The 26581-nt window shown below is 44.1% G+C and overlaps 1 protein-coding gene across 1 annotated transcript in view; it reads left to right on the forward strand.

The window, feature by feature from the left end:
- The window catches only part of L1CAM (L1 cell adhesion molecule), a 1053451-nt gene that overhangs the window by 734117 nt on the left and 292753 nt on the right, over positions 1-26581 (forward strand). Inside the window, exon 19 of the mRNA XM_082263926.1 lies at positions 1104-1284. Coding sequence (XP_082120052.1) covers positions 1104-1284 — 181 coding nt within the window. The remainder of the gene's footprint in view (positions 1-1103; positions 1285-26581) is intronic.

Consider the following 26581-nt stretch of genomic DNA (forward strand, 5'->3'; position numbering starts at 1 on the left):
CAGCATGCATCGGCTATGACGGGTCTACTGTGAGTGAGAATACTGGGGATGGTAAGAGAGACCTCGGTCTACCTTGAGCCCTGTGTTTATTTGTACTGGACTGGTGTGCGATACAGGTCACTGACCGCATCATTGCTCCTTTCCACCCCTACACTCACTGATCCACTACCGGTGACCCACTACTCCTTACAGAGTCTTTCCACGTGTCAGCTGTTGATTCAGCTTTACCATACTCACCGTCCCTGGCGTGCACTGTCATCAGTCTATAGGACTATCTATATGTATTTCAAAGGACATTCAGGTTTCTCCTGTCATTTTCATCCATGATCATCTGACAGCACATCAATCAAAGAGAATCCCTTGCCTGATTTGCGGTTATAGATACTGGATATCATTTTCCCCTGTCCAGGCTTTTACAGTCTACCATATTCATCACATGGACTCTATGTTTCTTTATAAGGGACAGTGTTCCTTTTATCCCTGTGCTTGATGGTTGGAGTGCTACACAACATAAATTTACCATTCTTTAATGTCTGTGTCATGGATGTACTATGTGTTCAAACATGAAGAATTCAGTCCTTATTTTGCATTAATTTTGAGAGTTTGGCCGATATCGGCTGTGGTTGCACCTTATCCCATTTTTTATCTTGCCTGTATTACCACTGTGTTCACAGGTTTAGTTATAGGAATTTAAATAGGTTTTTGGAGTGCCAGGTGTGGAGTGAGTGGTTTGTGGGCCCTTGTATATGTGTGTATTTGTGAGCTTTTGCTAGTTTGCTGCACCAGCTGTTCCATAGGTCCTTCCAGTTTGCTACATTTTAGCCTGTTTATATAATTTTTGTCCTTAATTGCACTACCAATAAAGTTTTTTGCAGTTTACATTTATTACCAGAGTTGAGCCTCATTTTTTGCAACCTTTTCTAAGATGGTTACCCTATAACCCCCTGCCCCCCCCCCTTTTCTGTCTTACAGAGTATTTTGTACCATATAAAGTGGGTTGTGTAGAAGGGTTTGCCTTAGAAGCAACTGTATGATATGAAAAGAAGTTACTATTCTAGAGCCTTTACAGTCTGTCTTAGTTTCTTGTCAACTTTATTTCACAGGTCCGATATGCTGCTCAGAATGAGAGGCATACACATAAGATAACCGTGTATGGTAATGTTACTCATGCAAACATCAACGGCCTAAAGCCTTTTACCAACTATTCAGTCACAGTTAATGTGCTCAACGGTAAAGGTGAAGGCTCAGAAAGTGAGACAAAGACCATCAGAACTGAAGAAGGAGGTGAGTTCACACATATACAAGTAGAAGTATAGCTCAAACTTAACCCCCAAGTATAGCTAATTGACCCTATTCTCTCTCCGTTTTACTTGGCTGTACTAAATAATACTGCAGCCCACCTGTTAATAACTAGTGTTAATGCAGCAGTGTGATTGGAGGAGAGTCAGTCATGTGACTTTTACCAGTTTTTTTTGTAAACTCCTCATTCAATAGGGGGAAAGACTAACATGAATAGCAACAAATCTTATTTGTGCAGCATGTGATTAAGTTTGGCTGTAAATCTAAACCAGCAGAGATACAGACTAATGTATTTGTGAATTTAAGCTCTGCTCTCTTTATAAACCCACTTTAGCCCCACCCACAAACAGTGAAGTTTAAAGCATGTCCAGTAGTATTTTCTAGAACAAATTAAATTCTAAGTCTAAATGTGGATTTTGTTTGGAAAAAATTATGCTTATTGTAATGTGCATATATATCCTAAAATCAAGCGTAGGATTCCAAACATGGCAATCAATCAAATTGTTTTCATGAAACATTTGTTGAGTCCATAATGGTTCTATCGAATTCTCTGACAAACGATCTTTCCTGCCTGCTATACCAGGCGGGTGTATGTGTGCTTATCTATGAATGTATAAATTTGTAATATCACACTGCTGCTGAATAGTTTTAGGCTGGATTCACACTTAAAACAGATGCGGCTTACAGCAGGGGTCTGGTGCGTCCTTGTTCTCCGTTTCAGGGACAAAACAGGCCTGAGTTTTTGCCTAAATTCGGACCTGAAACAGAGCCAAAGGACCCGTGTGCAATTTGCTCTGCAGCCGCACCAGAGATGTGTGAACCTGCTCCATTTAGAGCCGGTCACAATCTTCTGTCATGCAAATTGGATGCGGGGAAACCTGCATCCAATTCGCATAAGAGCGAACTCAGCCTTATTATTATGTTATTATGTCATATTGTGACACTGTTTTTTTATTTGCTTATTCACATATTTATTTATATATTGATAATAGTTGGGAATTGATTGTACAAAAAAAATAGCTCTAATTATCACTGTTGTGTAGTGTAAAACACGTAGATTCATTGATGACGGGAAGTACAGCCATCATTATATTTCTAGTGATGTGGCTAAGAGCACTCTCTCCTTGTCAATTTACAAATTGTCTTGTATCTTTTCAAAGAATACAAGGTGTTCTGTGATGGACAAGGGGAAAAGAGAATTGGGTAAATAGCATGATCTCCCTTGTCTATTCACAAACACCTTTTATTCTGTAAAAATATTACAGGACATTTTGTGAATGGAAAAGGAGAGAGAAAATGGAGGGTAAACAACTGGATCCCTTTACTGTATCAGTGACATAGCTCTTTGCTACAGTGCCGGAAATATTGCGCAGGCTGTACTTTCCAGCAATAGTTAGAAGTCTTACACTACACACCAGTGATCAAGAACTAGGATTACCATCTTTAGTGCTAACTTGTACCATCTGTAGAGCTAACCATCTTTAGAGCTAACAAAGTACATTTCAAAAATATTTTCTCCTGGATTCACTTTAAGCTGAATGTGTTTGTTGGGTAATCTACTTATTATGGTAGCTGCAGAATAAGCAAGAGGTGAATTTAAAAGGTAAGTTCGTCTTTTTGCAAAAATAAACCAGAGCCCCCCTTCCTAGCCCTCTGAACTCATGTATGTGTGTTGCCTCCCATCCCCCCTGTACATATCTCCTCTAATGGCTACTGCCTCCAGCTCTATCTGCACCTGGCTGTTAGAAATCCAGTGACGGGCTGCTTGTGTCAAGTGTCAGTGGTAGTGAGCCATTGTAGAACGCCAACCCGGAGTTCCCCTGGGCACTAGGTCTAAAGCCTGGTACACACTACTCGTTTTTTTTCATTTAACTGAAGGAAAAAAAATCTGACAGCTCAGGTGAAAACGCTGTACTAACTATGCAATGTTAGTACACCGATCTCCCCTGTCATTCTATTGTGTTCTGACAGGGGGTTGGCCTTCGCCAGAACACTCCAGTCAGCACTCTCAGCCAGCCCTGAGAGCACTGTTTGGAATCCGATCGTCAGACCTTTTATAGTCAGGTCCCTTCAACAGAAGCAGATCGAATGGCCAGCTGCTGTCGGACTGACTTTTATTGAAGCCGGGGCCGGTACACAGGAAGTCAGACTCTGAATACATGAAACACTAGCAAACTAGAGCTCAGAGAACTAGGAATTTGCACAGGCAATGCAGGCTGCACTGAGCATGTCTTATATAGGAATCAGAAGTCTAGCAGAACCACTGCAGCAAGGAGGTAAGAAAACACTGGCAGGAAACTGCAGGCTAAACTGTGACAGTACCCCCCCTCCCCCCTTATGAGCCCTCCCTACTTGTTTAGGGCCAGGCTTCAGAGGAAACTTCTGATGAAAGATGGGGGGATGTCTGTAGAAGAAATCCAACATCCTTTCCTCAGGACCATACCTCTTCTAATCAATTAGATATAAGAGCCTGCCCCTGGAGTATTTAGAATCCAAGATTTGCTTGACTTCATACTGGTCCATGGTATTGATCACTGGAGGATGAAGAGGATGGGAAAACCTATTAATGATGTACGGTCTCTGGAGATAAATGTGGAAGACATTAGGGATCCTTAAATGTGAAGCGACAGGATTAACCTGGCAGAGGATTGTAAAGGGACCAATGAAATTAGGAGAAAATTTAATTGAGGCTACTCTAAAACAAACATTCTTAGTAGAGAGACAAACCTTGTCGCACGGAAAAAATTTGGGACTCCCACGGTGATCTGCAGCTACTTAGTACTTGGAAGCTGCCAAATGTAACTTCTTGCCAAGGATTGTTGAGTCTCTGCAACCGCTTGCATGACAGCAGAGATGGTAATGGGAAATGGTACAGAAGGGTGACGACCATACACCATGAAAAAAGGGGATTCACCAGTGCTGGCATTAGCATGGTTATTGAAGGCAAACTCAGAACAGGGTAGAAGGTCTACTCAATAATTATCCTCATGGGCAGAAATGAAAGCAAGACGGTATCATTCAACCTTCTGGTTCACCCTTTAGTTTGCCCATTTAACTGTGGGCGAAAGGCTGAGGAGAAGTTTAACTTGATTCCAAAGGCTGTGGCCAGAGCCCCTCAGAAGCGAGCTGTAAATTGAACTCCTCTATCAGAGATAATGTGCGAGGGGCATACCATGAAGATGAAAGATTTCCTTAATGAATTTGGAAGCCAGAGTGACAGCTAAAGGTAGTCCTGCAAGTTAGAGTGACAGAGTTAAGTGTCATCGGACCAAGGTTTATCGGGAATAGGCAGAGGTAAAAGGAGACCTTCTGCAGCAGACATGAAAGGCTTAGACTGCACACAAATGGAGAAAAAAATCTTGAATGTTTCTGAAGGGAAGGCCACCAGTAGTGACACTGCAGGAAAGCACAGGTAGGTTGTACACCAGGATTTCTGGGAGGTTGAGAGTCATGTGCCCATTTGAGAAGCTTGGAGCAAAGGGCGGGCACCACAAAGGTCTTTCAGGTGGGATATGTGAAGACTGAAAATGGGTGGTGGCCAGGATATGATTGTCAGGAATAATGGGCTCCAGTTCAACATGACACTCAGTAAAGTCAAATGATCTGGAAAAGGCAGCAGCATGGCCATTCTGGGAACCAGGCTGAAAGATAATGTTAAAGTTAAACTTGGCAAAAAAAAGAGCTCATCGCGCTTGGGATTCAAGCATTAGGAGGATTGCAGGTATGGGAGGTTCTTTGATCAGTATAAATCAGGATACGGTGATCTCTCCAGTAGATTCCGTCATTCTTAAAGCATCAGCTTAATAGCCAGAAGTTCACGATCCTCGATGGTGTCATATCTTTCGGCAGCTGAAAACTTCTTAGAGAAGAAGGCACAACTATGGAGCTTGCCATTATGCATTTGAGAAGAATGGTCCCTACACCCAAGGATCTACCTCTAAGAAGAAAGGCTAATGAATGTTAAAACGTATGAGAATAGATGCTGAGAGAAAAAACGCCTTGAATTTGTGAAAAGCCTTGACTGCCTCAGAAGAGGCATCACCACCCTTCCAGGTATGAAAAGTGATTGGGGCCACCAGGGTGGAATAACCAGGAATAGACTGGCAGTAGAATTTGGTGACCCTCAGAAACCACTGAAGTCAGTTGGAGACGGCCTGAAATTTGGCTGGGTCCATAAGCAGCCCTTTATCCGTTACTATAGTCCTAATTCACTATAGCACCTAGTCACAAACAACTAAAACTAGTCAGAAATGGTATTCACTTAAGCATGCGGTGAATATTTACTCACAAAATCAAATTCACTATAAAATAACTCGACACACAGCCATTAACCGCCTTAGCAGTAATCCCGAGCGTGACTCGGGGTTGGTTTTTCATATCAGGAGCGGTAACCCCGAGTCACGCTCGGGGTGGATTGCAGACAGCGCAGCGGAGCGTCTCTTACCTTATCCTGGCGATCCAGCGATGATCTCTCATTGCTGTGACCGCCAGCCGAGAGTCCCGCCGCTCCTCCGTCGGTCTCCGTCGCTCTGATCACTTCCTAGTTCCGTTGCAATGCTGCATGGGAGCGGAACTAGGGAGGGAAATTCAAAAAAAAAAAAAAAAAAACGTTGCACAAAACACAAAACACATTTTATATTATATATGCATATATATATATATATATATATATATATATATATATATATATATATATACAGTGGGTACGGAAAGTATTCAGACCCCCTTAAATTTTTCACTCTTTGTTATATTGCAGCCATTTGCTAAAATCATTTAAGTTTATTCTTCTTCCTCATGAATGTACACATAGCACCCCATACTGACAGAAAAACACAGAATTGTTGACATTGTTGCAGATTTATTAAAAAAGAAAAACTGAAATATCACATGGTCCTAAGTATTCAGACCCTTTGCTCAGTATTTAGTAGAAGCCCCCTTTTGATCTAATACAGCCAGGAGTCTTTTTGGGAAAGATGCAACAAGTCTTTCACACCTGGATTTTGGGGATCCTCTGCCATTCCTCCTTGCAGATCCTCTCCAGTTCTGTCAGGTTGGATGGTAAACGTTGGTGGACAGCCATTTTTAGGTCTCTCCAGAGATGCTCAATTGGGTTTAAGCAGGGCTCTGGCTGGGCCATTCAAGAACAGTCACGGAGTTGTTGTGAAGCCACTCCTTCGTTATTTTAGCTGTGTGCTTAGGGTCATTGTCTTGTTGGAAGGTAAACCTTCGGCCCAGTCTGAGGTCCAGAGCACTCTGGAGAAGGTTTTTGTCCAGGATATCCCTGTACTTGGCCGCATTCATCTTTCCCTCGATTGCAACCAGTCGTCCTGTCCCTGCAGCTGAAAAACACCCCCACAGCATGATGCTGCCACCACCATGCTTCACTGTTGGGACTGTATTGGGCAGGTGATGAGCAGTGCCTGGTTTTCTCCACACATACCGCTTAGAATTAGGGCCAAAAAGTTCTATTTTGGTCTCATCAGACCAGAGAATCTTATTTCTCACCATCTTGGAGTCCTTCAGGTGTTTTTTAGCAAACTCCATGCGGGCTTTCATGTGTCTTACACTGAGGAGAGGCTTCCGTCGGGCCACTCTGCCATAAAGCTCCGACTGGTGGAGGGCTGCAGTGATGGTTGACTTTCTACAACTTTCTCCCATCTCCTGACTGCATCTCTGGAGCTCAGCCACAGTGATCTTTGGGTTCTTCTTTACCTCTCTCACCAAGGCTCTTCTACCTCGATAGCTCAGTTTGGCCGGACGGCCAGCTCTAGGAAGGGTTCTGGTCGTCCCAAACGTCTTCCATTTGAGGATTATGGAGGCCACTGTGCTCTTAGGAACCTTAAGTGCAGCAGAAATCTTTTTGTAACCTTGGCCAGATCTGTGCCTTGCCACAATTCTGTCTCTGAGCTCTTCAGGCAGTTCCTTTGACCTCATGATTCTCATTTGCTCTGACATGCATTGTGATCTGGAAGGTCTTATATAGACAGGTGTGTGGCTTTCCTAAACAAGTCCAATCAGTATAATCAAACACAGCTGGACTCAAATGAAGGTGTAGAACCATCTCAAGGATGACCAGAAGAAATGGAAAGCACCTGAGTTAAATATATGAGTGTCACAGCAAAGGGTCTGAATACTTAGGACCATGTGATATTTCAGTTTTTCTTTTTTAATAAATCTGCAACAATGTCAACAATTCTGTGTTTTTCTGTCAGTATGGGGTGCTATGTGTACATTCATGATGAAGAAGAATGAACTTAAATGATTTTAGCAAATGGCTGCAATATAACAAAGAGTGAAAAATTTAAGGGGGTCTGAATACTTTCCGTACCCACTGTATATATATATATATATGCATATATATATATATATATATATATGCATATATATATATATATATATATATATATATATATATATATATATATATGTATATATATATATATATATATATATATATATGCATGCATATATATATATATATATATATATATATATATACACCGGTATATATATATATATATGCATATATACATATATATATGTATGCATATATATATATGTATATATATATATATATATATATATATATATATATATATATATATTGTGACAGGAAGTCAGGTAAATCTGGGAATGTAGTCACTGAGAGGAGACACATTCCCACCTGCTTTGAAAAGTTCAGTAATTACTATAGGGTGTCGGCTGCCAAAGGCAGCAGGAAGGTGTAAAGAAGTTGAAAGGCCTTCAGCTGTTCAGAATGAGGAAATTAAGGCCTCTATAATTGGTCCAAAGAAAGTCTATGCATTGCTGCCTCCTGTCGCCGTGTGGGCTGGGAGAGGAAGGCAGACATACGTGTACCTCCCGACGCCGTGTGGGCATGGGAGAAGGACTGCTGCCTCCTGTCGCCGTGTGGGCTGGGAGAGGGGGACAGTCGGATGTGTGCCTCCCGACAAGCTGGTGAGCATGGGAGAAGACCCCCTACAGCGATGTGAAGCTAAGGAGGGTAACCACGAGTGAAGACGTCTCAAAGGTGAGAAGACAAAGTGTTCCATGTGAAGAGTGTGAAGAGTAAAGGGACCTGTTAAATGAACTGTGTTCAATGTGAAGAATCTGAAGAGTAAAGGATCCTGTTATAAATGAACATGTGCTGTGTGAAAGAAAACAAAGGGACATGTTAAATGGACAATGTTTGTGCTGTGTGAAAAGCAAACAAATGGACATTTGAGTGTCTGCTGTAGGATCAGCAGTGTCGGCCCAACAGTAGGTTGGAAAGACTTCTTAGGTAGGTTCCAGCGTGAGAAGGTAGCCGCCCACAGAGGCAAGGATTTATTTTGTCTTTTATTTTATTTTGGCTGTTTTGACGCTTGCAATTGTGTGAAGTAAATTGCATGAATAAATCAGTCTTGTTTTCAACCTCTGCTCGGCTATCTCTCTGTGAAAACGCACCCCCAAAGGGGTCATCCACGCCTACCACCGAGCTAATCCCTTACAATATATATATGCACACACACATATATCTATATATAATATATAATGCATGAATTATAATCTAATCAATAATATAATTTTATTATATATATTATATATTAAATAATAAAATAATATTATTGATTCGATTATAATTCACATGTTTGTGTTTCAAATTTATCACATCTGGGATGTCTACTAGACTCTTGTTTTGGTCAGGTTTAAGTCAGTAATTACTAAGAATTGTAGGCCTATAATACATAACGCCAAATTTCCATGAAAAGAATTGTACCGCTTTTGGTATGTAATTCCTGACAGAATCATACCGCCAGGGAGGTTAATGTCTAAACCACTGGCAACAAAAGTGAGTACACCCCTAAGTGAAAATGTCCAAATTGGGCCCAACTGTCAATATTTTGTGCGGCCACCATTATTTTCCAGCACTGCCTTAACCCTCTTGGGCATGGAGTTCACCAGAGCTTCACAGGTTGCCACTGGAGTCCTCTTCCACTCCTCCATGAGGACATCACAGAGCTGGTGGATGTTAGAGACCTTGCGCTCCTTCGCCTTTTGTCTGAGGATACCCCACAGATGCTCAATAGGGTTTAGGTCTAGAGAAATGCTTGGTCAGTCCATCACCTTTACCCTCAGCTTCTTTAGCAAGGCAGTGGTCATCTTGGCAGTGTATTTGGGGTCGTTACCATGTTGAAATACTGCCCTGTGGCCCAGTCTCCCAAGAAAAGGGAATCATGCTCTGCTTCAGTATGTCACAGTACATGTTGGCATTCATGGTTCCCTCAAAAAACTGTAGCTCCCCAGTGTCAGCAGCACTCATGAAGCCCCAGACCATGACACTCCCACCACAGGGTGTACTCACTTTTGTTGCCAGTGGTTCAGACATTAATGGCCGTGTGTTGAGTTATTTTGAGGGGATAGCAAATCTACACTGTTATACAAGCTGTACACTCACTACTTTACATTGTAGAAAAATGTCAATAGTTCAGTGTTGTCACATGAAAAATATAATAAAATATTTACAAAATGTAAGGGGTGTACTCACTTTTGTAAGATACTGTATATCTATCTATCTATCTATCTATCTATCTATCTATCTATCTATCTATCTATCTATCTATCTATCTATCTATCTATCTATCTATCTATCTATCTATCTATCTATCTATCTATCTATCTATCTATCTATCTATCTTTACAGAGAGAGAGAGATATGTACACTGCTCAAACAAATTAGAGTATAGCATCAAGTTGTTTAAACTCCTGGGATAATGATCTGGTCAGTTAAGTAGCAGAGGGGGTTGTTAATCAGTTTCAACTGCTTTGGTGTTAATGAAATTAACAACAGGTGCACTAAATGGGCAACAATGAAATGACCTCCAAAACAGGAATGATTCTACATGTGGAGGCCACTGACATTTTTTCTCTACTAATCTTTTCATTCATTTTGCATTTGTCTAGGGTTAGTGTCACTACTGGTAGCATGAGGCGATACCTGGACCCTATAGAGGTTGTGCAGGCAGTCCAACTCCTCCAGGATGGCACATCAATTACTCCTCCAGTGTGGCCTCATGCTGGCCAGTATGTTTTTTATGTCTCCCAGCATAGTCTCAAGAGCATGGAGGAGATTCCAGGAGACAGGCAGTTACTCTAGGAGAGCTCAACAGGGCTGTAGAAGGTCCTTAACCCATCAGCAAGACCAGTATCTGCTCCTTTGTGCAAGGAGAAACAGAATGAGCACTGTCAGAGCCATACAAAATGACCTCCAGCAGGCCACTGGTGTGAATGTCTCTGACCAAACAATCAGAAACAGATTTCATGAGGGTGGCCTGAGGGCCCAACATCCTCTAGTGGGCCCTGTGCTCACTGCCTGGCACCGTGGATGGAGCTTGATTGGCATTTGCCATTGAACACCAGAATTGGCAGGTCCGCCACTGGCGTCTTGTGCTTTTCACAGGTTAAACAGGTTTACCCTGAGCACATGTGACAGATGTGAAAGGGTCTGGAGAAGCCATGGAGAACATTATGCTGCCTGTAACATCGATCAGCATGACCAGTTTGGTGGTGGGTCAGTGATGGTCTGGACAGGCATATCCATGGGGGGACGCACAGACCTCTATAGGCTAGACAATGGCACCCTGACTGCCATTAGGTATCGGGATGAAATCCTTAGACCCATTGTCAGACCCTACGCTGGTTCAGTGGGTCCCGGGTTCCTCCTGCGACACTGCAGCCAGTTTCTGGAGGATGAAGGAATTGATATCATTGAATAGCCCCCACGCTCTCCTGACCTAAATCCAATAGAACTCCTCTGGCACATTATGTTTCGGTCCATCTGACACCGCCAGGTTGCACCTCAGTCTGTTCAGGAGCTCATTGATGCCCTGGTCCAGATCTGGGAGGAAATACCCCAAGACACCATCCGCCGTCTCATTAAGAGCATGCCCCGACGTTGTCAGGCATGCATAGAAGCACATGGTGGCCATACAAACTACTGAGTACCATTTAGAGTTGCTGCATTGAAATTTCAGCAAAATGGACTAGTTTGCTGCATCATTTTTTCACTTTGATTTTCCGGGTGTATTTGAATTCAGCCCTCTGTAGATTGATCATTTTCATTTCTATCAAATGATGTGACATCCTTTGATTCCTAACACATTACCCAGTCCATATCATTATAGATATCCAGCATGATATTTTTCCCCATTGAGATCTGATGTGTTTTCGAAGCGTTCCTTTAATTTTTTGGAGCAGTGTGTGTATATATATATATATATATATATATATGCCATGTGCATTGTGTATGCCCAGGGACTTTACCATTTGTGAAATATCTTTTGTTACACTGAGCTTGCTCCGCCACCTTGCCATTTGAGCCATATCTCTGGTTAAACTGAGCATGCTCAGAGACTTAGCTGTTTGATATCTGATAAGTAAATAGTAGATAATGCATTTGTTGCTCTCCATCTCACATACATCTAAACCAAAACTCCAACAGCTGTCTTCACAAACCACACACGATACCATTGCTGATGCAAATTTTAATTTAGGTAACAATTTTGTGTGTTGTTTAGTATTTCCAAATGATCATCATTTTCACCACAAAAATGTAATGTGTACCAACAAAATTAATCCAAATCAAAATGTCATTACAACAATTCAGAGGGTAACACCACTACACTCACACACCAATAAACACCAAATATCACAGAATAAATCAAGAAACAGAACTCCTGCCTGATGAAACTCCACCACCTATAGGTAAATGCCTAAAGAAATGTAGTATTTAGGTGTAGGAGGGTTCCACCACCATTGCAAATCTTGCCATATGTGTTTCACTGGGAAGGACAAATAACAACCTTGAGAATTGCACACCAGCACCAATTGCAGCCTTTTACCAAGCAAAAAGCCCCACATTTAGAGATGGTCCTATAGGAGCATGCTGACAGTAATTAGCCATAACCAGCCTTGGAACCAGATGGCATATCACAGAAACAGGTTGTTTGGTCAATAGCACTCTGAACTTCCAGGGTACATCAGCATTGATTAACTTTTTCCAGGGACTTAGGGCTGTTTAACACCACAGAGATGGAGGCTCCATGCACGTGGCAGCACAGTGGCTAACTGGTTAGCACTGCTGCCTTGCAGCATCGGGGTCATTGGTTTGAATCCCAAGCATGCCACTGTCTGGTTGTAGCTTCTTTTTCACAAGGTATTATATTTCTGACGGGTTTTACATAATGGAAACAAAAGAAATGACACTGTAAATAAAGCGAGTGCGGGTTTTACACCCAATCTTTAACAGTTACTTTTTTGGTCAGATATGGATTTATAAGTATCATTAGATCCTGCACCCATATGTAAATGTTGGTTGCTGATGATGAATGTGCTTGTCAATAATTTGTGTGAAGAAGCTCTCACAAAGTTTACATTTCCTGCTTTGTACCCTCCAGATGCCAAACAAATTACAACTTGAATTGTTTTGATTTTGGTATCACTGATCATAGCCAGAGACCTAGACATTTTATCTTTTCCATTATACACTGCAAAGACACATATGCTTATATAGCTAATGCATTCTTTCATTTGCCAAAAGTGTGTGCTGCTGATCAGCAGGTGTGAGTTCCTCAAGAATACATGAAGAGAAAGACATAATTATACTGGTGGGCGTGTCCTTTACTGGGTGGGTATAGGTGTGCTATCAATCCAACCAATGTTTAATAAAGGCCTGCACTAGTGTGGTTTTCTTTGTCTGAGAAGAGGCCAGAGTTCCAATCTAGATAGGGGGAATGTTTTTGCAACTATGGACGACCAGGAATGATGGCACTGGAAGACTTAGGAAGGATCAGGAAGGAGATTTTGTTCCTGATATAGAACACTGACATGCATGGTTATGGAGGTAGTTTGGATTGGCAGGGGTCCTAAGGCCAGGGTAGAGCCATTGACTGCAATTACTGAGATCGCCAAGAAAATACGAGAAAAGCCAGTGGCCAGGGACTGTTTGATGAAATTCCCAGCCACCCTAGAGTCTACATGTGCAGATACTTAATATGAGTTAAAGGGCCCAATGAATGGAGACAGGTATGATAAATTCGAGGGAAGGTGGCAGAATTCAGGTTCAGGACGAGATCACCTCCCTCTGAGCAACGTAGACCTGAGAGTTTTCTTGGATGAACAGGGCAGGACTTTAATATGTGATCTTTGACCCCGCAGTAAAGGCATTGGCCGAGTATCAGGCAACGAGATCGCTCTTGGGGTGTGAGGCATGTTTGCCCTAACTGCATGGGTTCTGCAGATGCCTGGATAGCTGCAGAGGTGTGTTGTTCAAGAGCTTTCTGAAACATGGGTGCTAAGTGACCTACTGGGGCTGGTGTCGTGGACCAGTCCTCTTCAGATCACTCTCCTGGAAGCTGACATCGATTTGGATGCTAAGGGCACTGGTGGGGGATATGGTTCTGTTTGCTAATTCGCCCTTACCAACTGCTAAGCCCCGCCAAAACATAGCAGTATAAGCCTCATTAACCCATGTTAGTTCCGAGGCCTAGATGTGAAATTGAACTGCATATTGAATATACAGTATGAATGGGTCAAAACCATCATGGGACAGCAGGATGCATTTCTCAGTAAATTAAAATAAACCTATTTACTACGACATAAATAAGACTCAGACAATTTATTAATTGGCATAGAAATGGCCGCGACACTTTATTGGTTTAGAATGAAAAGAAGTTCATTAAATCCATAAACATCAAATAATTAAATAAATAAATCAATTAATACCAAAGCACAGCTTAGTCAAAGGACTCAAGCCAAATCTAATCAAAGCAATTATGAACAAAAGTCCCCCCTTGCATCAAGGGTGACAAACCACATAAGAGTGCCTGTGACGGGGTGGGGGGGGGGGGGAGGGGAGCTCGTCAATGGTTCAGTCAGGTGTGAGCAGCCTCTGACTAGACAGCCCTTTATATAAGGTAGCCCAGAAGCTTTTGGAAAGATGCGCGCGCATCTAATCTTCCCGCCATAAATGCTAGCTGCGCTCTTAAAGGGGCCACAGCCTTAAATTAATCAACAAATTAAATGAATGAATTTTATTCTAAATCTCATTTATAACACTTGGCATCCACTATCCCATGTGCGTGGGCCCTAAATTGTGCCCCCTTTTCACGGGACAGCAGGATGCATTTCTCAGTAAATTAAAATAAACATATTTACTACGACATAAATAAGACTCAGACAATTTATTAATTGGCATAGAAATGGCCCCGGCACTTTATTGATTTAGAATGAAAAGAAGTTTATTAAATTCATAAACATCAAATAATTAAATAAATAAATCAATTAATACCAAAACACAGCTTAGTCAAAGGACTCAAGCCAAATCTAATCAAAGCAATTATGAACAAAAGTCCCCACCAGCCGGGACTAGTTACCAACAAGGACCGGCCCACCCAAAACCGCGGCAATTTCTATACAGGATTGTAGACCCAGATTAAATATGTCTAAACCTATGTCGGAAAAGTGCACTCCATCCTGCCTGTAAAGACCAGGAAAACCACCTTCCAAATCTGTATGTCTGAACAAAAAACCTTCAATTAATGACATAAACTTCTCTAAACTGTGGTTAATACGCCTCCAAATCTTCTCGAGGGGTTTAAGTTCCTTGGATGACAACCATGTAAGGCGCGGAAAAATTTCTGATAAAACAATAACGGTATCAGGATATAACATCTTAAAATGATGTAGATCCCTCTTCATCATAAAGAGCAAATCTAAGGTCCTTAATTTTCCTATGTCATTTCCACCCACATGAAAAATCAAGATGGATGGAGATGGCCATATATGAGATAACTTAGACATATAAAAATGAATGTTACACCAACTCAAACCTCTAACACCCTTCCAGTAAATGCGAAATTGAGCAGAATTAAAAGTTAAATTCTCTGAGTAACAGCGCTGGGACGCCTTTTTCCGTGTCCAGTGAACAAAAGAATGTCCGAATATCCAAACTGTATATTACTTACCTAAGGAAATCAAAAAGAGAGGTTAGGACGAACATAAATATTAAACCTACCTGATTCCCACCTCCCTAACCTTCTGATAACTGAATCATCAAGTCCCAATCTGGCTGCCTCTGTAGCCGTTCCTATCCTGAAGGAGTGGGACGAAATTCTGAGATTTTGCAAACCCAAGTGACTTAAACCGCGCTTAAGGATTGATGCGAATTGAAATCTTGTCACAGGAGCATTGTCTTGATGTACAAAAAAATGCACCCGTGTCGGCAGGCCTGGCCAATAAGTGTTTTGTAGTCATTCCCAAAGGACATATGATGGGATCGCCACAGGCAGCCAGATTGAGCCATTGACCTCTCGCTAATTGGTCCGTCTTAGATCTCCGCACCAACACTTTAACCCTGGAATCATTCTTTATCACATCACCAAATGCCAGACCCAATTGACCACCCTTACTAGCAGCCACTAATTCGGATATTCGGAGCGCCCCGAAGAAGCATAAGACAAAAGCCTCATACTCTGAATAACACACTGCAGACGTAGCCAAACACAATCTTTTCAGCAAGTCCGCAGATATCGGCCTACGGGTATCCAGACAAAACTGTACCTTCCCATAACCTTTCAAGGCCTGCCTGACTGTAAAAAACCTATTACAGCCAGGCAGGCCATTCAATTTCATAAAAAATGAAATTCCTGCTAACGTTTTATTGATATGGTTATATGAAAGCCGGGCTTGCATCATTGAACCAAGCCAGCACGACCTGTTCTGATGCCAACAAAAAGGAACATTTGGATTCTATACAAAATTAAACCCATTTCTGCCATGCGCCCACATAGTCGGCCCATGTAGGTGCTATAGATTTTCTGATAGCGTCAACAATAGGGGTTAAATCAGATCCAATAGGTGACCTGGGCACTGTTGTCCCACCAGATCCGCACTTGGAAGAAGCTGCCTGAAGCGAGAAATCTGCAAACGAAATAATGAGTCAGCTATGTCATTCCATTTTCCTGGCTCATGCTCGGCTTTTACCCAAATGTTCAATTTTAAACACAAGAAAACAAAATGACGGAGCAATTTAATCACTGGCAATGGCTTTGAAGACAAACTATTCATGGCATAGATGATGACGCCTTTATTATCAGAATGTATCTTAATCCGTTTGTCCTGGAATTGTTCTCCCCAAAGTTCAAGGGCTACTACAACTGGAAAAAGTTCCAGCAGAACTATGTTCCTTGTAAGCTTCTGCTCCACCCAAGCGGGTGGCCATGAACCATAACACCAATGTTACATAGTTACATAGTTACATAGTAGGTGAGGTTGAATAAAGACAATAGTCCATCTCAACCTGTGTAGGTGTGTGTGGCTGTAATCATCTCACATACCCCTGAATGTTCTGATCCTTGAGATGTAAGTCTAAGAGTCTTTTGAAAGCCACCATACTACCCGCAGAAACCACCTCTTGTGGTAGAGAATTCCACAATCTTGTTGCCCTAACAGTAAAGAACCCCCCGCGTTGCCTGAGGTTAAAACGCTTCTCCTCTAATCGCATTGTATGCCCTCAAGTCCTCATGCAATCCCTTCGAATGAACAGCTTTTTTTCTAAGCTGGGATCCCCATTAAGATATTTATAAATTGCTATCATGTCCCCCCTCAGACGTCTCTTCTCCAGGGAGAATAAATCGAGCGATTGTAGACGCTCTTCATAGTCAAGGTCCTCCAATCCCCTAATTAGTTTAGTTGCCCTTCTCTGGACTCTCTCCAGCTCCAACACATCCCTCCTGAGGACTGGCGACCAGAACTGGACGGAATACTCCAGATGCGGTCGGACCAGAGTTTTATAAAGTGGAAGGATTATAGTCTTATCTCTGGAATGCATCCCTTTCTTTATGCATGCTAATGTTCTGCTGGCTTTGGCAGCTGCCGCTTGACATTGCATGCTGTTGCCTAATCTATCATCAACCAAGACTCCCAGATCCTTCTCCATTTTTGATTCCCCCAAGGGCTCCCCTCCTAACGTGTATTGTGTTTTTATGTTTTTAGTCCCCAAGTGCAAAACCTTACACTTCTCCACGTTAAACCTCATTTACCATGTCGTTGCCCACTCCGTTATTTTGTCCAGGTCATTCTGTAGGATATCTGCTTCATGTTGTGAAGTTATTGCCCTGCCCAATTTTGTGTCATCTGCAAAAACTGATATCGAACTACTGATCCCGACCTCAATGTTGTTTATGAATAAATTGAACAAGGTTGGTCCCAAGACTGAGCCTTGGGGGACCCCGCTTACCACCTCAGACCAGTCTGAGTATGCGCTGTTTATTACTACCCTTTGGACACGCCTCTTTAGCCAGTTCCGTATCCAAGAGCAAACCCTGCTATCGATACCTGCAGACCTTATTTTATAAATTAAGCGCTTGTGGGGAACTGTATCAAACGCCTTAGCGAAATCCAAGTACACCACATCCACTGGTCTCCCCCTATCTAGCTCACAGCTCACCTCCTCGTAGAATGTTAGGAGATTGGTTTGACAAGAACGCCCATTTGTAAACCCGTGCTGATTACTGCTGATGATGTTGTTGTCTTTAGCAAACTCTACGATATAGTCCCTTATCATCCCCTCCAGAAGTTTACATACTACTGATGTCAAACTGACAGGCCTATAATTTCCCGGGATATGCCTCTGGCCCTTTTTGAATATTGGAATCACGTTAGCTTTCTTCCAATCCCCTGGTACATCTCCTGTCCTAATACTGTCAGCAAAGATCAGGAACAGTGGTCTCGATATAACTTTACTGAGTTCCTTGAGTACTCTCGGATGTACGCCATCCGGTCCTGGTGATTTGTTTGTGTTAAGTTTATCCAGCCTTTCCCTGATTTCCCCCTCTGTTAGCCATAGTGGCAAGTCCTGTGTATTACTACTAACCATAAAGTCATGGTCAGTGTACCCCTCCTTTTCCTGTGTAAAGACTGACGAGAAAAAAGCATTCAGCAAGGTTGCTTTTTCAGTGTCCTCTGTAACCATCCTCCCATCATTGTTAATTATGTGTGCAATATGCTCTGCCTTAGTTTTTTTGCTGTTGATATATTTAAAGAATTTCTTTGGGTTTTTTTTACTATCCTCTGCTATTTGTCTCTCAAAGTTGATTTTAGCCATCTTGATTTCTTGTTTACTTTTCTTATTTGCCTCCTTGTATTGCTCGAAAGCCGATACTGTGCCCTCTGATTTATACTTCTTGAAGGCCAATTTTTTCCCCCTAATAAGTTTTTTGACGCTACAGTTTAGCCAGCCAGGTTTGGCTTTGTCTCTTCTAAATTTATTTCCCATAGGAATGCACTGCAAGATGCCTTTGCCTAATATGTTCCTAAAGCATTCCCATTTTTCCTCTGTGGTCAGGGATCCCAGGGTTTGGTCCCAGTTTACCCTTTCCATCAATGAGTACAATTATGGAAAGTTTGCCCTTCTGAAGTTTAGGGTTCTTATGTTCCCCACTTGCCTTGTTATATTGTTATTTACACTAAATGTGATCATCCTGTGATTGCTAGAGCCCAGGTTGTCCTGGACTCCTACCTCCGAGATTATGTCTGGGTCATTAGTGAGCAATAGATCCAGGACTGCGTTTTCTCTGGTAGGGGAATCCACCAACTGTGACATGTAATTATCCAGTAAGGTTTCCGTGAATAGACGGGCCTTCTGTGAGTGTGCAGTCCCCTCTTCCCAGTCAATGTCGGGATAATTGAAGTCCCCCAATACGATGACTTATCCCAATTTTGCCACTTTACCCATTAGTGCTAAAAATTCCAGCTCTACCTCCTCCCCTTGGTTAGGTGGCCTATAGCAAACCCCCACATTTACTTTCCCCTTTTCTCCTTCCCTATGGAGTTCAACCCATGCTCATCCCATCCGTAATGTCACTCCTTTCTATCACCTTTATATTGTTCTTGACATAGAGACATACCCCTCCCCCTCTTTTTCCTACCCTGTCCTTCCGGTACACCGAATACCCTTGGATATTGGCCAGCCAGTCATGTGAGGGGTCGAACCAAGTCTCCGTTATTCCCACAAGGTCTATGTCCTCCTCATGTACTAACATTTCCAACTCATCCATTTTATTAGCTAGGCTCCTGGCATTAGCATATACCCCTCTTAGTTTTACGGAAGTTAAGCGCAATTGGCGGTTATGTTTATTCCTGTTTGGTCTGAGATTTTCCCGCACAGACCTGCCAATTGACATTGTGGACCTACTGTCGCTGCTGACACTACAGCTGCCTTCTGTCCTCTGCTCCCTCCTGACTGACTCTACTTCTGAGCCCTCCCCCCCGTCTCCTAGTTTAAAAGCCCCTCCAACTTGGTGGCCATCTTTCTCCCCAAAAGAGCTGTACCGTCCCCATTAAGGTGCAGCCCATCCTTACTAAAGAGCTGGTAGCCGACTGAGAAGTCAGCCCAGTTCTCCAGGAACCCAAACCCCTCCTTCCTACACCAATTCCTCAGCCACTTGTTAAGTTCCCTAATCTCCTTCTGCCTCTCTTGTGTGGCTCGAGGTACAGGCAGTATTTCAGAGAAAACCACCTTGGAGGTCCTTTTCCTCAATCTATTACCTAAGTCCCTGAAATCGTTCTTAAGGATCCTCCACCTACCTTTAACTTTGTCATTAGTGCCCACATGCACCATGACCGCTGGGTCATCCCCAGCCCCCCACATCAATCTGTCTGCCAGATCTGCGATGTGCCGAACTCGGGCGCCCGGTAAACAACAAACTGTTCGGTTCACGAGATCTTTTTTACAGATTGCCCTCTCTGTCCTCTTGATAATTGAGTCCCCCACTACCACAACCTTTCTAACCTTTCCTGAGTTACCGCCCCCCTTTTTCCTGGAGCCGTCCCTCCCCTGGCAGCTGGGGGAGGGTGAATGCTCCAGCTCTGCCACCCCTGAGCTGATATCCCCCTCAACCTGCAACTCGGCAGATTTGTTAGGGTGTACCAACTCAGGATTGGCCTCCCTGGCACTCCTCCCTCTACCCTTCCTAACAGTCACCCAGCTGCGTACCTCTGCTGCTTGCGTCTCCTCTGTTCCTCCCTCCTCTATGCTGGCCCCTACCAGCGCCTGATAGGTAATGTCCAAGCTCCTTTCCAGGTTGTTGATGCCACGCAGTGTTGCCACTGTGTTCTGTAGGTCCAGGATCTGGTCTACCAGAGCAACAAGTCGCTCACATCTTGCACAGCAGTATTCGCCCTCGAATGGTTCATCAAGGAACGCATACATGCAGCAAGAAGTGCACTGAGTGGCATCCGCAATCCTGTCGGACATTATTACCCACTACTCTATGGGGATATATTAACGAACTGCTCTTCCTAACCTACACTACCTCTAACTTCTCTGGTACTAACCTGGGGTCCTCACCAGTCGCTAATATACTAACCAGTCACTAAGATACTCACCAGTCGCAAAGATCCAACAGACGCAAAGATACTCACCAGTTGCAAGATACTCACCAGTCGCAACGATACTCACCAGTCGCAACGATACTCACCAGTCGCAAAGATCCAACAGACGCAAAGATACTCACCAGTCGCAAAGATACTCACCAGTCGCAAAGATACTCACCAGTCGCAAAGATACTCTCCAGTCGCAAGGATACTCACCAGTCGCAAAGATACTCACCAGTCGCAAGGATACTCACCAGTCGCAAGGATACTCACCAGTCGCAAGGATACTCACCAGTCGCAAGATACTCACCAGTCGCAAAGATACTCACCAGTCGCAAAGAATCTCACCAGTCGCAAGATACTCACCCGATACACACCAGTTGCAAATATACTCACCAGTCGCAAGATGCTAACCCTCGCAAGATGCTAACCAGTTGCAAAATGCTCACTAGTCGCTAAGATACTCACCAGTCTCTAAAATACTCACGGTCGATCAGTCAAGAGCGCCGTCCGTCGGTCGCAGAACAGTCTTGTCAGTCGCAGAACAGTCTTGTCAGTCGCAGAGCAGTCTTGTCAGTCGCAGAGCAGTCTTGTCAGTCGCAGAGCAGTCTTGTCAGTCGCAGAACAGTCTTGTCAGTTGCAGAACAGTCTTGTCAGTCGCAGAGCAGTCTGTTAGTCGCAGAGCAGTCTGTCAGTCGTTGACGGTCGCAAGCAAGGTCAGTCAGTCACAGATCCCTTTGGTCAGTCAGTCACAGGTTGGTCTGTCAGTCACAGGTCCCAAAGCACCGTCACACAGCTGCAGAGAGATACTCACCAGTCGCCGCTGCTCCTCCTCCCCTGCTTCCGTGAACCTCCCTCCTCAATACTGTGTGGTGTCCGTTCACCGCCGCAGCCGCCGCTCCGCCGTCTACCGCCGCGGCTTACAGTCCCGGTCCTTCACGTCCCGGCCCCGCTGCTCTTAGTCCCGGTCCTGCTGCTCTTAGTCCCGGTCCCGCTGCTCTCTGTTCCGGTCTCTCTTTCCCGGTCCCCTGCACTCGCGCCGGCTTCTGGTGACCTAGTGCGGCTCCCCCGCACGTGTCACCCGGCTCTCCTCCACGCTCTCCTCTACACACACTCCTCCAGTTGCTCGCTCGCTGCTGCTTGCTCGCTGCTGCTTGCCATATTGCAGCGAAACCTTTTGATCCTGCCGCATCCATAAAAAGTTCCAGGTCTGCAGCAAATACAAAGTCACTCTGGAAAAAAGAGCGGCCATTGTATTCCTGCAGAAAATTCGAACATACCATAAGATCCTCTTTTAGAACTGCAGTCATCCGAATATGGGAAAATGCCGACTTAAGCCCTGACATCGCTAGATATAGTCTTCTGGAAAATATTCTGCCCACAGGCATTTTACGTGACGTAAATGCCAATAGACCCAATAAAGACTGAAGCTCTTTTAACAAAACTTTCCATCTTCTCAAGAAAAAGGATATGGGAGACTGAATCTTCGAAATATTAACACCCGGGAGGCAAAATTTGCACAACTCCTTTTTTTTTTTTGTAATACCTAAAAATTCAATGGAAATGCTTGGAAAAACATTTTTTTTCTACCGCTAAGGGGATCCCGAAAAATTCCCAGATTTTAGAAAATAATTTCAATAACAATAAACATATAGGAGAATCAGGAGGGCCTATGAATAAAAAATCATCTAAGTAATGCAGTATGCCGTGAAAACCAGATTCATACTCCATTACCCACTGCAAGAATTTTGCAAAGGTTTTAAAATAGGCACATGACAGTGAGCATCCCATGGGTAGATACCGGTCGTAAAAATAAAAACCTTGAAAATAAAAACCTAATGAATTAAAGGACTTTGGCGAAATTGGAAGAAGCCTAAATGCTGACTGAATGTCCGATTTTGCCAAAAGAGCCCCTTTTCCACATTTTTTAATTAACATAATAGCATCATCAAAGGTGGAATATGACAGCGAAGATAATGCTGGGTCAATTTCATCATTTAACGATTCCCCATGAGGAAAGGACAAATGATGTATCATACGGAAAGAGTTCGGTTCCTTTTTAGGCACTAATCCTAATGGGGATATTCGAAAATTATCAAATGGAGGGGAAAGAAAAGGACCCACTACCCGGCCAGCTTCTATTTCCTTATACATTTTTTCCCTGACAACATCAGGAAACTGGTCTACCGATTTTAGGTTATTAACTAATCTACAACCCGGACCGGTAAAGACGGAAAGTTGAAAACCTGACGAAAACCCCTCAATTATTAGCCGTGCTTTCTCCCTGTCTGTGCATTGAATGAGCCAAGGATACATTATTTTCAGCCTCACTGTGGTGCAGGCCTTTGGGAAAAACTCTTTAGGCGTCTGACTAGGATTACTTGCTTTCTTGAAGCACTTCAATACGGGATGAGTACCAAAACAGAACGAGCACTCATGCCTATATTTGCACGCTGAAGCCCACTTGCATTGTGCTTCGTTAAAAGCATAGCATATACCTTTACGGTATAATGAGGAAATACTACTGTTACTAATCTGCTGTTTAGGAAGCCCTGATTTTTGGGGGAGAATCAAGTTTAGCCAAAGGCTCACATCTTTCATTCCCCACTTGAGGTTAGGATAAACCGCTAACTTCTGTCGGAATGATTTATCATAATAGAACCATCCTAGTCCGCCAAAGTTCTTATATGCCTCTAGAATACGTTCTACATGCTGAAAGAGACCACTGCATTTTTCTGGGAATTTCTCCCCCATTACCGCAGCAAAGAGGCAGAATGACTGCAACCAGTTTTGAAAGGTTATTGCCGCCGTTCTCCTTTTACCATCATCTAATGGATCATCAGACTTCTTATCTCCTTTAAAGGCAAAATCCTTAGAAGATGGCAAAAGAGAAAGAATATCAATGAATTCGCCTCTCCATATTTTCTCCTTTATTGTATTACTCAAATGATAACCTAGTGGAGAGACTTCACAAGGTAAAAATTCCTAAAGGCAGTTTCTCTGTCACTCATTGACAGACGTAGTCCTCCTTGATTAATATCAACTCGGGTTATACTGCCCTCTACAGGAGTAGGACTAGACAGGAAAGAAAACGTTCTGGCCACACCCTAGGGGCAGTCCCAGAGGGAATATCCTCTCACTTCCTGCTACAGCAAATCAGTTTTTTTCTGTCTAGTTAGGAGTAAGGACCTAGATTCCTTGCTAGGATCTTCGGTCCTGGCAGGATTTTTTTTTTTTTAGAAATACTTTTTTAGACAGCTTTTTTTCTCCAGTGTTTCTGTGAGATCTTCAAGCAAGTACGCTGAAACTGGGCGACGGGCTGGATGTTGAGATCCAGTGGTCACCCCAGTTCAGCCTACGAGCGCGTGCAGGCCATAGCTCCGCACTGGGTCGGCCGCGACATAGTCCCACTGGGCGGGGACTGACCCTGCGAGTTAAACGTCTCGCCTGGACGCCAATGACCAACAGAGTCACGGCGTCCATATTGGTCGACAGCCCCCCCACCCCGGGTGGAGAGGGGTTCTGTCAGGAGTTGGCGCCCGCCTGGTTCCGGTATGGTGAGTAGAATGTTCCCCCTCTCCCCCTGTCGGGTTTGTTGGTGGACGCGGGCCCCTCTCTGGGATGGTCGGACACTCAGTTTCTGGGTCTCCCCTCTATCTTATAGCAGGTCACAGATCCCCCAATTTGTGTGTGATTTTTGTGAATAGAAGCCAGGAGGCTTGGTTTGGGAGCTGACTATCTAAAGTCACTATATGACTGTAAGGGTGACTGAAGTCAGTGGCAGACTACTAAAAGGCATTACTATTGAGGTATAGAGGTATCCTACCTGTCTAGTGTGTACACAGGCCGATGCCTATGCCTGAGTTACTGCAGCCACAGATCGCCATCCCTCCAGAAAGCCGGTCACTTCCACAGGGCCACACAGCCTCCCGCAGGCCGAGGACACCTCCCGCAGGCCGAGGCACTTCCGCAGGCTGCACAGGCCGAATGCACACATCCCGCAGGCCGCTGCTAGCTTGCAAGCCGCCGCTATCCTACACAGGCCGCCGCCATTTTCCTGCAGATCGCACGAGGCCGCCATATTGGCATAGCCTCGTGTCTCCAGCATGGGGGCGGCCATGGTTTGAGGTGACCAAACACCTCGTGGAGCAATTGGGAGGCCCCGGAAGGCGTGTAAAGGGGCGGAGCCGCCTCCTTGGCCCAGGGAAAGCAAGCCAAAGACTTCCTGTCTGTAACAGACAGTGCTGGAAGCAGGTTGATAAGAAACTTCTGTGCATCAGGTGAGCCTTGGGGTCTCTCTCTCTTTCTGAGGGGTCCAAGCAGGTAGACTGAGGGGCGCTACTGCGCTGGGGGACTAAGTTAAAAAAAAAAAAAAATGTTTTTTTCTTGCAATTAATTTTTTTGTGTTTGCTGTCAAGTGTCTTGTTACATGAACCCTGCCACACATGTATCCCCACCTGATCCCCTCAGGGTGGCCGCAGGACCCTCCAGTACCCCACTTGTAATGATGCATTATCAGCAGTTTTGGAGTCTTTGGTATCCCGGGTGGAGGTAGCCTGTCAGGAACGGGGGTCAAGAAGCGACCCCCGCCTACCCCTAGGTCATCTGATACTTCAGATACGGATTCTGAGCTGGTCATTGCAGCCCCCTTTCTGGGGTTTTTGTCTCAGGTACGGTCTCCTCAGACAGTAAGGAGGACGCTTCTGCCTCCGCCATAGCACAAGAAGCGTTGGTGGAAGCACTAGTTGTGTCTGTCCGGGAAACCTTAAATCTTGAGGTTACACCGGCAGAGGTAGCTGAGACTCATATTCCTTTTTTGGTACTAGCAAGCCTACCAAAATGGTGAAGGGTTTCCCTTGCCCAAATAGGGTCGTCCGTAAATGAGCCCTGCTATTTCCAAACGCATTGCTAGGCGCTATCATTTTGAGGAATCCCTCATTTCAAAGATGGACGGTACCACCAATAGTGGACTCACTGATTTCCAGACTAAATAAAGCCACTGTTATCCCGTTGGATTGACAGAATGGGCCCCACCCATCTCTGGGGTGGGGGGACGTCTTCACCGGTTTCCGGATCCAGGGCTTTCCAGAATCCCGGATAAAGGGGTTCGCAAGGTCATATGGTCGGGATACAAGATCGAGTTTCGATCACTTCCACTGGTGCGATTCTTCCCTTCCAATATTCGGCATCCCCGGGTCGCTTAAAAAGCTTTGCGGGGGACAGCTTGATACAACAAGCAGTGGTAGTTCCCATTCCTTGGAGGATTTCTAGTCGAACTTGTTCACAATGCCCAGGAAAAAGGGCTAGGTGTGTCCAATTCTGGTCTTGGAAGAGATGGAGTCCATCCATACAGTGGTGGCCTCCCTGCATCAGGGGGATTTCCTGGCGTCCATAGACTGTTAGGATGCCTATCCTCATATCCCCATCTTCGCAGGACATCAGCATTTCCGTTGCTTTTCCCAAAGATCTTCCCTGGTTCCCACCAGGAGACTGAACTATCTGGGCCTAATTTTGGATACATCCTTGGCAAGAGTGTTTCTCCATGCGGAGAAACTCCAGAAGATTCAGTCAATGATTCGGATGTTGCTGTCCGTCAACTGGCTGGGATTGATGGTCGCCTCCTTAGAGGCAGTACCGTTTGCCCAGTCTCATACCCGAATTCTCCAAAGAGGAGATTCTTCTCATATGGAATCGGAATCCCGATTCCCTGGACAATCGGATCCGATTGAGTGAGCGGACCAGGGAGGCTCTGGTCTGGTGGCTTCGGTCTCCGATGCTCAGCCAGGGGAAGTCATTTCTTCTGATAAATTCCAGGTTACCGATAAATGTGTTGGAACTGAGAGCGATCAGACTTTCTCTGATTTACTGG

Source organism: Pelophylax lessonae (genome assembly GCF_965119305.1).
Source record: "Pelophylax lessonae genome assembly, chromosome: 7".
NCBI lineage: Eukaryota > Metazoa > Chordata > Amphibia > Anura > Ranidae > Pelophylax > Pelophylax lessonae.